This window comes from Amblyraja radiata, chromosome 4 (assembly GCF_010909765.2).
Source record: "Amblyraja radiata isolate CabotCenter1 chromosome 4, sAmbRad1.1.pri, whole genome shotgun sequence".
Taxonomy (NCBI): Eukaryota; Metazoa; Chordata; class Chondrichthyes; order Rajiformes; family Rajidae; genus Amblyraja; species Amblyraja radiata.
In genome coordinates, this window is record NC_045959.1 from 95,419,239 (window position 1) to 95,433,474 (window position 14,236).

Below are 14,236 nucleotides of genomic sequence, written 5' to 3' on the forward strand. Positions count from 1 at the left end.
CCATGACGATTAGTCATCTAGTACAGACTGATGCTTGTGAAAATATGATGTTTTAGAAAGGAAAGTGGCTGCTTGAAAGAGGGAAAACATTTGTTTTGAATAGATACTGAACATTCAACTTGGAAAAAACCCAGATGCTTTAAGAATGCATAATCACCATTGCTTGATATGAATCATGAGATGGACCAGCAATGCATACAATTTTAATTTATTCACCATTAGCATTCATTAGCTCTGTAATCTGCTTAACATGTTTTTGTTTCCTTAAAGACATTATTGGATAAATTAAAATCTTTTTAAGATTATAGACCTTTCTAAAAAAAAAAAAACACTTTACAAAGAGAGTACCTTATCGTGCACGATCATACAACTTGCTGCATCTTTCTGCAGGATTTCTGTCACTCCATTCCCCAGTCTTTCATACTTAAGCTTCGGCTCCTCTTCGCTTTCTTCCTCCTGTGTTTAAATGAAATATAAAAAAACAACAGCTAAATGAACTGATAATTTCCAGGTTTTACTCTTTTAAAACAACAAAAACAATTACCTTGGAATTACTGTTATCCCAGGACAACCATGAATTATTGATTGTCTGCCAAGATTCCACCTACGGGAAATTAAAGTGGCAGACCAACTACTTATAATTTTTTGAGTCACCGAATGTGCCCTGTTTGATTACATGCAGGGATATTTTTGTTAACATGGCTACAAAAGTGACTCATGCTACCCGCATAGTTTTCAGAATTCAGCTAAACCTAAAAGAATTTACTCACCAAAAACAACTAATCACATCATGACACTGCTCCTTTGTATAATATTTTTTCTGGATCGGAGTGATGGATGACTGTGCTAGGGAGGAGAATATTCTATTTTTCAAACAACTGACAATGCCAAGCTCTAAGATTGGAAACAAAAAAAGGCCAGGGGAGCTGTCTATTCCCACCACCCCCTCAGGTCATCATCTGAGGGGATGTGATGGCTTGAGGACTGAATCCCTAACCTAATGGCCCCTTATTTCAAGGGTTTTCAATAGCCAAAACAATGGCAAATGAAAAATCTAGTCTAAAATGTTAAATTAGTGCAAAACTGGAATATTTATTCTCCTTACAGTAACAAAGACTAATTTGATATGATTCAAAAAAACTACACAGGATTATTACATTTTTAAGAGACAAGATAGGAAGAAATGCTTCCCACTAACAGGCAAGTCAGTGACCAGAAACTGACATAAGTCTGAAGCAGGGTCTCAACTCGAAATGTCACCCATTCCTTCTCTCCAGAGATGCTGCCTGTCCCGCTGAGCTACTCCAGCATTTTGTGTCCACCTTCGATTTAAACCAGCATCTGCAGTTCTTTCCTGCAGATTTACACTAACATGCAAAAGACCCAGCGGAAAAGTGAGGATTATTATATTTTATTGTGACACAGCAACTTACGATCCAGAATGCATACCATGAAATGGTCGTGGAACCGACTCAATAGTAATTCTTTACAAGAGAGAAAATAATACAAATTTTACGAGAAAACAATCAGCAAAGCTATGTTAAAGTGCTACAAGAATGGGTCAAATTATGTCAGTAAGTCGACAAGTGCAATTGGTTGACTCGTCTCCTGTAAAGAGGGCTCCGAGCTAATGAGATGCATGGTTTGACATCATATTTTTTTGCACAACATTAATTGCACTAGACCAACTTCTTCCACGCAACACATCCTTCTTTTGTAACTATTTTAAATCCAAATGCTGGTAAATAATTAATAAATAACATAGTAAATAGGGTGGGGGGGGGGGGGAATATGACAGAGATGCTCATTTCAGGTACTAAACCCAACCAGTTCAGACCAAATTTTATTTTGTGATGAAGAGGTATATCACATAATCGTCTTAAGTTCAGGATGTCCTAAACCACTTTACATCATGGTTTTTTGATGTATTGTCACTACTATATCACAAGATTTTCCATCATAGTGAACAATGCCATTCAACCCATCATTCCTACATTATTATCATTTTAAAAGTGTCATTAAATTAGTTAATTTTCCCTGTTTTTTTCCAGCAAAACACAACTTCACTTCTTTCAGAAATCAATATCCCTTATATCTCTCAGAGATAGTCCTGAGGATTGTGATCCTTTTACCACCTTCAGTCTGTGAAAATCAATTATAACACAAGCTTCACACACTGAAGGCATTTGCAAACGGCTGCACACTCTCAGTTTTTAAATATGGTCAAGGTTCCATTATGTGCACGCACCAATGCAGCCCAAAATTGTCCATGCATTGTCTTATGTCTGACTGCATGCATGCATGCCTGAGGAACCAATGCCAACATGATCAAACTCAAACTGGATTGGTTATAACTTGGGTGTTCCTTATTTGCCCAATGGAAAGTTCCGACCACACATCTACACCAATACGAATATCAATCACATGTATCTTTATTATACTTCCTGACCCAGTCTTCAGCTTTAGTTAGCATAGAGTTATGCAGACAGAAACAGGACCGTTGACCCAACTAATCCACGTTGGCCAAGTTGCTAAACCAAGCTGGTCCCACTTGTTTACACCTGGCCAATATCCCTCCAACCTTTTCTATCCGTGCACCCTTCTAAATGTCTTTTAAATGTCAGAATGGTGCCCACCTCTACATCTTCCTCTGGCAGCTCATTCCATGGATGCACCACCCTCTATGGGGAATGTTGTCCCTCAGGTCCCTTTTAAATCCTTCTCTTACCCTAAACTCACCCCTCAGCCTCCTACCAGGGATAAAAGGTAAGGCTGATCCAGACTCTCCTTGTAGCTCAAACGCTTCAGACCAAGTAACATCCTCTTTTCTTAAACCCCCTTTCTAGTTTTATGAATTCCTTCCTATAGCAGGGTGACCAGAACTGTAAATAGAACTCCACATGTGGTCTTACCAACTTCTTGTAGGTAGCATGTTGCTCCAGTTAAGTTTCTTCCACCATTTATGACCAAGTTTAACGGGACTATGGAGCTTTGAGTTAGCTTGTCAGTGTAGGACGACGGAGCTTCTGCACACTGTTTAGCACACACAGTCAGTCGGGTAATACTTTCATCGGATTGTGACCCCATTTTTAGACATGTTGTTGAAACTGCTGCAGATTTTCTGCACTCTTCATGCAGCCAGGCTAGAGGTGCTATCTTGATTACAAAGGTCAGGGATGAAGCTGGCCAGGATGTTACGGAATGTAGTTAAGTGCAATTCAGCAGCAGCCGACAGAGGTGCACAACACTTTGTGGATGCCCAGTCTTGCGCTGCCACAGTCGTTCCGATCCTATCCAATTCAGCATGACCGTAGAACCACTCAATATAATGTACAAGTCTTTAGTGTGAAGAGTTTGACCGCAAAAGTACATAATAATAATAACATCTTTTATTGTCATTGCACATAAGCGCAACGAGATTTGGTATGCAGCTTCCATCTGATATCATAACTTAAATAACTAATGAAATTTAATTTAGATACCCTGAGAACATGGTTTGTAAAAAGAACATTACAACAGTAAAATAGTAAAAACAGTTCAAACAGACTAAAATGCAGATGTGTCTGTGCGACGTAACCATCCGAGGGAGACAGTCCATGGGGGGTGGGGGGCACTCAGCAGGGCCGGTTCAGAGCCACTATAGCTCTGCGATGCGAGATCACTCATGCGATGATCACTCTTGACATTCAGATGCATCCGACACAGGTAGAACCAATGAGGACAAGGTAAAGTAGGTTTCTCCCGTGATCATTACCTTATCACAAATGAAGTATGATAACTACTCCTACTAAGATTTGGTCAGCACGGATGTTACCAAGTCAGTTTTATAGTGGCATTAAAAGTTCTCCACACGAGTACACAAGTATATTTTATGCCTTTACTACTTTCAGAACTTCGTCCAGATCTCAGTCTGAAGAAGGTTCTCGACCCGAAAAGACACCTATTCCTTCTATCCAGAGATGCTGCCTGTTTTGCTGAGTTACTCCAGCATTTTGTGTCTATCTTTGGTGTAAACCAGCATCTGCAGTTCCTTCATATCCGCTTCTTCCAAGTGTTGTTTATTGTGGAGAATCATTGATTCATGAGCCAAGGAAGGAAAGTAGGTGACAATAACTGGAGGTTTCCTAGCCATGTTTAACCTGTTATGGTGTTGCAAGTTTTATCTTAGGACAAAAAATACATCATAGCCATGCAATCATCTCACTATCTTATTGTGTCTTGTGGAGGCCTTTGTCAGTAACAGAGAGAGTTAGGTTCATGTAAAGAGATATGGAAATCCTGAAGAAGGTGTGAGAGATTTCCAAGGATTTTCAAGAATTGAGGTTTTAGTTATCAGTAAAGACTAAACATGTGAGGGAATCCATCTAAAACATTGAGACATTTAATGAGGTGAACATGGAGAAGATATTTTGTGCAAAAGAATGAAAGCCAGGGTCAATACAAGGTAATCAAGAAATATTGGATAAAAAATTCTTGATCCAGAGTAAATGAGGCAAATAGTTCAAGAGACTATAGATGCTGTAATCTGGAACACTTCCCTTCCCAATACCTCGCCAAACTGTTTGTCCTTGGCTTTTTCCACTGGCAGGTCGAGGCCCATAAAGTAAAAAAGTAAAGTAACCTTTATTGTCATTCAGACTTTTCAGTCTGAACAAAATTTCATGCCTTGCAGTCATAACATAGAATAAAATAACAAAACACACAATAAACACAGATTTAACATCCACCACAGTGAGTCCACCAGGTCCTCCTCACTGTGATGGAAGACAAAAGTCTTAAAGTCCTTGTCTCTTCCCTCCTTGTTCTCCCTCTGCGTTGAGGCGATCCAGGATTCCGATGTTACGACCCCGCTGGGTGATGGTAAGTGCCGCGGCTGAATCCAAGCTCCACGAACGGGCCGGTTCAAACTCGGAGCGTACGAAGCTGCAAGCCTCCAGTCCAGCAGATGAAGCTGTTGCCGCGGGAGCTCCGGAAAACAGGTCGCCAACCTGGGACCTGCGTGCTCCCGACGTTGTCGTCCATTGGGCCCGCGGTCAAGTCCACTGGGCTCGCGGCCGAGTCTCCAAAGTCAGGTCGGAAGTCGGGTCGCCGCCGCCGTAACGCCACCACAGCCCCGAAGTCGGCCAGCCTCGCGTTGGAAAGTCCTCGCACTGCCTCCGGAGCCTCGATGTCGGTCCCAGTTGGAAGGCCGCCAGCTCCGCCATTAGGCCTCAGTGCAGACGGAGACGGGGGATACGACAAGAAAAGGTCGCAACCCCCGAAGGAAGAGACCAAAAACATGTTTCTCTCACCCCCCACCCAAACACAACCAAAATAAACTAAAATAGACTGAAACAGGACAAAAAGAAAACAACAAAAAAAAGACAAACGGACTGCAGGCGAGCCGCAGCTGCAGGGCACGCCTCCACTTCATGGCAAACTGGGAGATAAACATCTCATATTCTGCCTGGATAGTCTACAACCCAATGCTCTGAACATAGCATTTTCCAATTTCAAGTAACCCCTAACTCCTGTGTTCCCACTCTCTTTCCACTAATGATACATCTTCAGTCTTTCCTTTGTCCTTTCCCGTAGCACTCCTCAAGCCACTCCTCCCCCAATCCACCATGTGACCCCTCCTTCTCCTAGTTCTATTTATCTACCACCATTCATTTCACACAGCAAGTTCCCCCATGCATCAGGTTCTGACTACCCTTCACCTCTCCGCTTCTGGTTTTTAATAGCACCTCCCTTTTGTATCAGATTCCAGAAGTGGCAGTCCATGTGCCCCCACTACTCCCCTTCCAGTGCAGTCTCCAACTTAACCTTTCTTACCCTCCCCCCTCCGACTTATTCTATCTTTTTCTTCTCCTTGTCTGCTGCAACCTATCAACAGATGCGGCCTGATCCGCTGAGTTCCTCCAACACTTAGTTTATAATCGACTCAACTCTGTCTACCACTCCCACACTCCTCTGCTTTTTATGCTGGCCATTTTCCCCTCTTCTTGCAGGGTTTTGATCTGAAATGTCTACAATTATTTTTCTCCCGTAAAGGCTGCTCAACCCGCTGAGTTCCTCCAGCAGCTCCAACAGCAACAGTGGTGCCTTCCAGCACTGGAGACCCGGGTTCGATCCAGACTACAAGTGCTGTCTGTACTGAGTTTATACGTTCTCCCCATGACCTGCGTGGGTTTTCTCCGAGATCTTCGGTTTCCTCCCACACTCCAAAGATGTACAGTTAATTGGCTTGGTAAATATAAAAATTGCCCCTTGTGTGTGTAAGATAGCGTTAATATATGGGGATCGCATGTCGGCACGGACCCGGTGAGCCGAAGGGCCTGTTTCCGCGCTGTACCTCTAAACTAAACTAGAGCACCTTGTTTGTTGTTGTAGGCAAATCGCTCACATGCATGAAAGGATATGTTAGATAAGTAAACACATTAAAGATCAAATAAGGATAAGCTGATATGGCAAGACAAAATGAGTTGTAACAAATAACTTGGAGGATAATGTTGGCGCAACTCAGTAAAAATAAACCGGGAATTTCCAAATTATAAATTTCAATTTGATCTATGTAAAATAAAACTAAAATTCTCAGCAAATTGCTGTTACAGAAACAGCAGATTCTACAACATCAGGCCTCTCCTACAATCACATGGATCATCAACATGTTCCTAGGCTCCCTCACACGGCAACCCCTCCACCACCATTTTAGTGTCCCCCTCACCTACTCCTGCCACCTCTTCCTGGCCTCCCTACAAATTAAGGACTTCAGATTCATTTATTTCAACAGTAAATGAAAATAAACCTTCTCTATCACTTAGTCTAACTTGCTTTCACTCTTCTCAGCTCTGATGGGGAGGGAGGTGGGGGGGGGGGGTCATAGATTTGAAATGTTGATTAAATATTTTCTCACATATGCTACCCACCCTGCTGAGCTTTTCCATAATTTCCCGTTTTTCCTGCATTTGTCTCTACAGCAGACAGTATGGAACAAACCACTTGTATTCCTGGATTCAAGGAATAAACCAAGGGAAGTAAAATTAAAAATAAAGATGAAATGCTTTACACACGAGTTGATAGCACATTTAAAATATTTGGGGCAGCACAGTGACGCAGCAGTAGAATGGCTGGTCTCGATCCTGACCACGGGTATTGTCTGTACAGAGTTTATACTTTGCCCCTCTGACCGTGTGGGTTTTTCTCTGGGAGCTCTGGTTATCCCACATTCCAAAGACATACAGGTTCATAGGTAAATTGGCTCCTGAGTTTGGGATAGTACTAGTGCGCGGGTGATCATTTGGTCGGTGTGGACTCAGTGGGCTGAAGGGCCTGGTTCAACACTATCTCTAAACTAAATTAAACTATTTCAAAAGAGTATTTACCTTATCCGGTTCCCCCCACCCCCAATACAAATATGCTGAATGACTTTCACAAATTAATCCTCTGCAATTCTGTCCACCTTGCACATGTATCAACAGCAGATTTATGCTCATCCCATAATTTACACAGAACCTTACATGCAAGGCAACCATACATTGTCTGCAAGCACACCAAGATTCAAGTTTCTGCCTTAAAATGGTGGTGAATAATAAGAACACCAAAAAATGATATCCAATAACAATGAAATCCATTATTACATGTGAACATAATAGCTTTCCAAAAATATGCAGAGACTTTGCACAAATCATTTTACAATAAATTTTCTGACTACTTACAATGTCCTTATTTATCTAAAATATATTAATGATACTGGTTCCCATGCCTCAGACGCAGGTGTAGAAAAGCTTTGCCCTTTAAGAGTGAGCTGAAGAAACTATTCGGCTTGAATAAAAATAAAATCAATAATTTTGTTAAATTTTAATAATCCTCTAAATCAACAAATATAACCACTAATGTTCTGAGTTCAAATGACAGTTAGTTGTGTTTCTATGGAAACCTTGTGCAACCAGTAATAAGTTTTGACGTAGCAGAATGAAAACATGAACAGAGAGACATTCCGGCCACATACAAGAAGAAAAAAAAGGCATCTCAAGATGCCAGAAAAATAAATCGTGTGCTACTGAGGCAATGATTATTTTAATTTGTTCTATTTCATAAGAGCAAACATTATTGAATTCTACTGGAGACACAAGCAACTGCAAATGCTGGAATCTGGAGCAAAAAAAAACTGCTAGTAGACTAGGCGTTTGGTTTACAGAGCATCTGCACTCAGATCGCAACAGCCATCTTGAGCATCCATTTCCACGTAATTTTAACTCTCCATCTCCATTTCATTTTAACTCCACGTCTGATTCTTTGCGACCTAATGTCCATGGCCCTCTTCATGGAGAAGGTATGACACCTTGTGTTTACCTGGGGGGGGGGGTGTGTGTGTGTGTGGTGTGTGGTGTGTGGTGTGTGGGGTGTGGTGTGTGGTGTGTGGTGTGTGGTGTGTGGTGTGTGTGTGTGTGTGTGTGTGTGTGTGTGTGTGTGTGTGCGTGTGCGTGTGCGTGTGTGTGTGTGTGTGTGTGTACACACATGATGCACACATCAAGCTTTCCGGTTTTGGGCAACTTGCTCCATGTAATCCCTCGTGTACCTTTCCCACTCCCACCACCCCAACCAGGAAATCTCTCCCTTTGTTCACCTTCTCCATAAACTGCTCGCCTCCTCACTGTTTGGACTCGTTGCCTTCCCTTGCAATGGTTCAACCTGGCCCTCACCCCTCATCTGGTTCCACTTGCTGGCTTTCATCTCACTCCTTCCGCTCATTTCTACATACTGGCTATCCTCCCTCCACACAGCCCTGATCCAAAGAGTCAGCTATCCCTTTGCCCCCGCAGATGCAGCTTGACCTACTGAGCTCTTCTAACAGTTTTCTCAGCATTTTTTAGTACTGAATTCTACTAGCCTTGTGTTTAGTTTTTGCTTTAAAAAAAAAAATCTAAATTTAGATCGTAATGTTGGAATGAAGAACTCAGCAATCTGGTTTGATAGCCTCAATTAAATTATAATTTGTGGCAGACCAAAAGAGATTTTTCATTTGGTTACCAAATTAAACTAACCCACCTCTCCAGACTGTTTTGCAGAACAATAGTTGACATTAATCTCAGTGACAAGTCTACAGTAAAATCTGTTTATTGACCCTCATATGGTTAGACTTGTATTGTTTTTGTTGACAGAAGTTTGAAGGATTTCAAGGTTGGGATACAATCAATATTCTGGAGAGAAAGCAAAAATTCAAGAGTCCTATTTGTCCTATAGATTAATACCACTCCTTTGGAGAGCTTGTTGGAGGCTAGATATCAAGCACTTCGGTCATTGAGGTATAATATGCAGATGTGTACCCTCTGGCATGATGATCCCAAGTTCATTGTTCACTGAAGCATTTGAAAGGGCAGGTCTTTACTAAACAATCGTCTACCAACCTGCCCCGGCTGTGCAATACAAGTCCATGACCAGACCCAGGTGCCGTGGATTACTTTCCATGTGTTGGGCAGTACTCCTCTTAGTGAAGACATAGATAATGATAAGATTCACCACTGCCTCCCATGCACCTGCCTCCCATGGTGCTTTAGAGACACGGGAGGGGTGTTGTTAGTGGGTTAGGGGCGTTTTGTCGTTTAATTATCACGTGACCTCATCTGGTCTGGAAAACGAATAATCCTGGAACCGAGGGTGCCGGAAAATCAGTGGTCAACCTGCACCCTTATTAGTTTTGGGAATCCCCGGCATCTAATCATTTCAAATGGAGGAGGGGAAACCTGGGAAGGTCCCTTTGGCAGAGCATATGAAGATCGAGTAATTTAACAACAGGACACAGTCTGCAGGTTCTACGCTGACTTCTTCAGCCATCTTATAAGTAAACAGAACTGGTGTGGAAGCGCGCCGTCCTCAGCACAGGGGACCACTTGATGTGACAACCAAGTTATTGCCAAGAGCACAATTTCTTAATACAAATGCAATGCCACGTTACATGATAAGTATGACAGAACATTATAAAACTGTAAATATGTTCTGAAACACTGGTTTCTAATAAGATGCACATGACAATTATCTATAATAATACATTTATTAATTAATAGGTGTGAACTCCTGCATATAGGCTAAACCAAGCACAGACTGGGCAATCGTTTCGCTGAACAACTTTGCTAAGTCTGCCTTGGCATACATAATCTCCCGGTTGCCAACCACTTTAACATCCCTCCTCAATTCCATACTGACCTTTCTGTCCATTGGCAGAGAGGCCAAAAGCAAATTGGAGGAACAGTGCCTCATATTTTACTTGGGCAAAATACAAGCCAGCGGTATGTTTATTGATTCCTTGCATCCCCTCCCTCTCCCATCCTAGTCCTCATACTGGTTTCACTGTCGTCCTGTTGAGTTTCACTGTCTGTGTAACTTGTTATGAGCAAGCCCACAGCCAACAATGGACCATTGTGGGTTCCACTTTTCCCTGAGCATCGTTACTTTTGGCATGGCTCTCATTCATTTGTTCTATATCTCTCTCTATATATCACCATCTATATCTCGTGTTTTCATTTCCCCTGACTCTCAGTCTGAAGAGGGGTCTCAACCAGAAACGGCACCTATTCATTTTCACCAGAGATGCGGCTTGACCAATGAGTTACTCCAGCATTTTGTGTCTATCATCGGTTTAAAGCAGCATCTGCAGTATCTTCCTACATATAATAAATTTCATTTGCCTCAACCAAGGAACAACTGCAATGGCAAGTTGTAATACAATTGGTCTCCTGAGGTAATGCAGCTCCAGTAGGTACTGAAATAATTCAACTTGCATTTAATTACGTGTAGCTCTTATTTAGCTGCTTGAAGTTCGAAGGTTGCAGATTCAAAATGCAAATCTTGATTATACGCCCTTAGAGTTTTCCTCCCTCCAAGTCAACCTTAACTCCCAGAAAATTCTAGATCTGTGTCACTCAAAGCAGTATTGAAGATTTTCATCATCAGAGGTTGAATCCCTATTATCCATTTGTCTACACATTGAATAATACACCAGAGGAACAGGCGGCATTTAATGTATTGTATTAAATAGTCACAGCATGCAAACGGGTCTCAACTCAACTGATATAGAAACATAGAAATTAGGTGCAGGAGTAGGCCATTCGGCCCTTCGAGCCTGCACCGCCATTCAATATGATCATGGCTGATCATCCAACTCAGTATCCCGTACCTGCCTTCTCTCCATACCCTCTGATCCCCTTAGCCACAATGGCCACATCTAACTCCCTCTTAAATATAGCCAATGAACTGGCCTCGACTACCCTCTGTGGCAGAGAGTTCCAGAGATTCACCACTCTCTGTGTGAAAAAAGTTCTTCTCATCTCGGTTTTAAAGGATTTCCCCCTTATCCTTAAGCTGTGACCCCTTGTCCTGGACTTCCCCAACATCGGGAGCAATCTTCCTGCATCTAGCCTGTCCAACCCCTTAAGAATTTTATAAGTTTCTATAAGATCCCCTCTCAATCTCCTAAATTCTAGAGAGTATAAACCAAGTCTATCCAGTCTTTCTTCATAAGACAGTCCTGACATCCCAGGAATCAGTCTGGTGAACCTTCTCTGCACTCCCTCTAGGGCAATAATGTGCTTCCTCAGATTTGGACACCAAAACTGTACGCAATACTCCAGGTGTGGTCTCACCAAGACCCTGTACAACTGCAGTAGAACCTCCCTGCTCCTATACTCAAATCCTTTTGCTATGAAAGCTAACATACCATTCGCTTTCTTCACTGCCTGCTGCACCTGCATGCCTACTTTCAATGACTGGTGTACCATGACACCCAGGTCTCGCTGCATCTCCCCTTTTCCTAGTCGGCCACCATTTAGATAATAGTCTGCTTTCCTGTTTTTGCCACCAAAATGGATAACCTCACATTTATCCACATTATACTGCATCTGCCAAACATTTGCCCACTCACCCAGCCTATCCAAGTCACCTTGCAGTCTCCTAGCATCCTCCTCACAGCTAACACTGCCCCCCAGCTTAGTGTCATCCGCAAACTTGGAGATATTGCCTTCAATTCCCTCATCCAGATCATTAATATATATTGTAAATAGCTGGTGTCCCAGCACTGAGCCTTGCGGTACCCCACTAGTCACTGCCTGCCATTGTGAAAAGGACCCGTTTACTCCTACTCTTTGCTTCCGGTTTGCCAGTCAGTTCTCTATCCACATCAGTACTGAACCCCCAATGCCGTGTGCTTTAAGTTTGTAAACTAATCTCTTATGTGGGACCTTGTCGAAAGCCTTCTGGAAGTCCAGATACACCACATCCACTGGTTCTCCCCTATCCACGCTACTAGTTACATCCTCGAAAAATTCTATAAGATTCGTCAGACATGATTTACCTTTTGTAAATCCATGCTGACTTTGTCCAATGATTTCACCACTTTCCAAATGTGCTGCTATCCCATCTTTAATAACTGACTCTAGTAGTTTCCCCACTACCGATGTTAGACTAACTGGTCTGTAATTCCCCGTTTTCTCTCTCCCTCCCTTCTTAAAAAGTGGGGTTACGTTTGCTACCCGCCAATCCTCAGGAACTACTCCAGAATCTAAAGAGTTTTGAAAGATTATTACTAATGCATCCACTATTTCTGGAGCTACTTCTTTAAGTACTCAGGGATGCAGCCTATCTGGCCCTGGGGATTTATCGGCCTTTAATCCATTCAATTTAACCAACACCACTTCCCGGCTAACCTGGATTTCACTCAATTCCTCCAACTCCTTTGACCCGCGGTCCCCTGCTATTTCCGGCAGATTATTTATGTCTTCCTTAGTGAAGACGGAACCAAAGTAGTTATTCAATTGGTCCGCCATATCCTTGTTCCCCATGATCAACTCACCTGTTTCTGACTGCAAGGGACCTACATTTGTTTTAACTAATCTCTTTCTTTTCACATATCTATAAAAACTTTTGCTGTCAGTTTTTATGTTCCCTGCCAGTTTTCTTTCATAATCTATTTTTCCTTTCCTAATTAAGCCCTTTGTCCTCCTCTGCTGGTCTCTGAATTTCTCCCAGTCCTCCGGTATGCTGCTTTTTCTGGCTAATTTGTACGCATCATCCTTCGCTTTGATACTATCCCTGATTTCCCTTGTTATCCACGGATGTACTACCTTCCCTGATTTATTCTTTTGCCAAACTGGGATGAACAATTTTTGTAGTTCATCCATGCAGTCTTTAAATGTCTTCCATTGCATATCCACCGTCAACCCTTTTAGAATTAATTGCCAGTCAATCTTGGCCAATTCACGTCTCATACCCTCAAAGTTACCTTTCTTTAAGTTCAGAACTATTGTTTCTGAATTAACAATGTCACTCTCCATCCTAATGAAGAACTCAACCATATTATGGTCACTCTTGCCCAAGGGGGCACGTACAACAAGACTGCTAACTAACCCTTCCTCATTACTCAATACCCAGTCTAAAATAGCCTGCTCTCTCGTTGGTTCCTCTACATGTTGATTTAGATAACTATCCCGCATACATTCCAAGAAATCCTCTTCCTCAGCACCTCTGCCAATTTGATTCACCCAATCTATATGTAGATTGAAGTCACCCATTATAACGGTTTTGCCTTTGTCGCACGCATTTCTAATTTCCTGTTTGATACCATCTCCAACTTCACTACTACTGTTAGGTGGCCTGTACACAACACCCACCAGCGTTTTCTGCTCCTTAGTTTTTCGCAGCTCTACCCATACCGATTCCACAGCCTCCAAACTAATGTCCTTCCTTTCCATTGCGTTAATCTCCTCTCTAATCAGCAACGCTACCCCACCTCCTTTTCCTTTCTCTCTATCCCTCCTGAATATTGAATATCCCTGGATGTTCAGCTCCCAGCCTTGGTCACCCTGGAGCCATGTCTCCGTGATCCCAATTATATCATAGTCATTAATAGCTATCTGCACATTCAACTCATCCACCTTATTACGAATGCTCCTTGCATTGAGACACAAAGCCTTCAGGCTTGTTTTTACAACACTCTTACCCCTTATACAATTATGTTGAAAAGTGGCCCTTTTTGATTTTTGCCCAGGTTTTGTCTGCCTGCCACTTTTACTTTTCACCTTGCTACCTATTGCTTCTACCCTCATTTTACACCCCTCTGTCTATACGCTCACACATTTAAGAAACCCTTTCCCTTTAACTCCATCCTCCACTATCCCATTCGACACCCCACCCCCCTTATTCAGTTTAAAACCACCCGTGTAGCAGTGGCAAACCTGCCTGCCAGAATGCTGGTCCCACACCT

General features: G+C 42.4%; 1 protein-coding gene across 4 annotated transcripts in view; it reads right to left on the minus strand.

Moving 5' to 3' along the window:
* Positions 1 to 14,236, minus strand: part of vps41 (VPS41 subunit of HOPS complex) — a 179,073-nt gene that overhangs the window by 141,120 nt on the left and 23,717 nt on the right. For 2 of the 4 annotated variants that reach the window (XM_033019969.1, XM_033019971.1), the window contains exon 3: positions 349 to 456. In XM_033019969.1, coding sequence (XP_032875860.1) covers positions 349 to 456 — 108 coding nt within the window. Of the gene's footprint in view, positions 1 to 348; positions 457 to 6,749; positions 6,755 to 6,908; positions 6,990 to 14,236 lie in introns of those variants that run through there. The other 2 variants (XM_033019972.1, XM_033019973.1) reach the window with 2 other exon arrangements.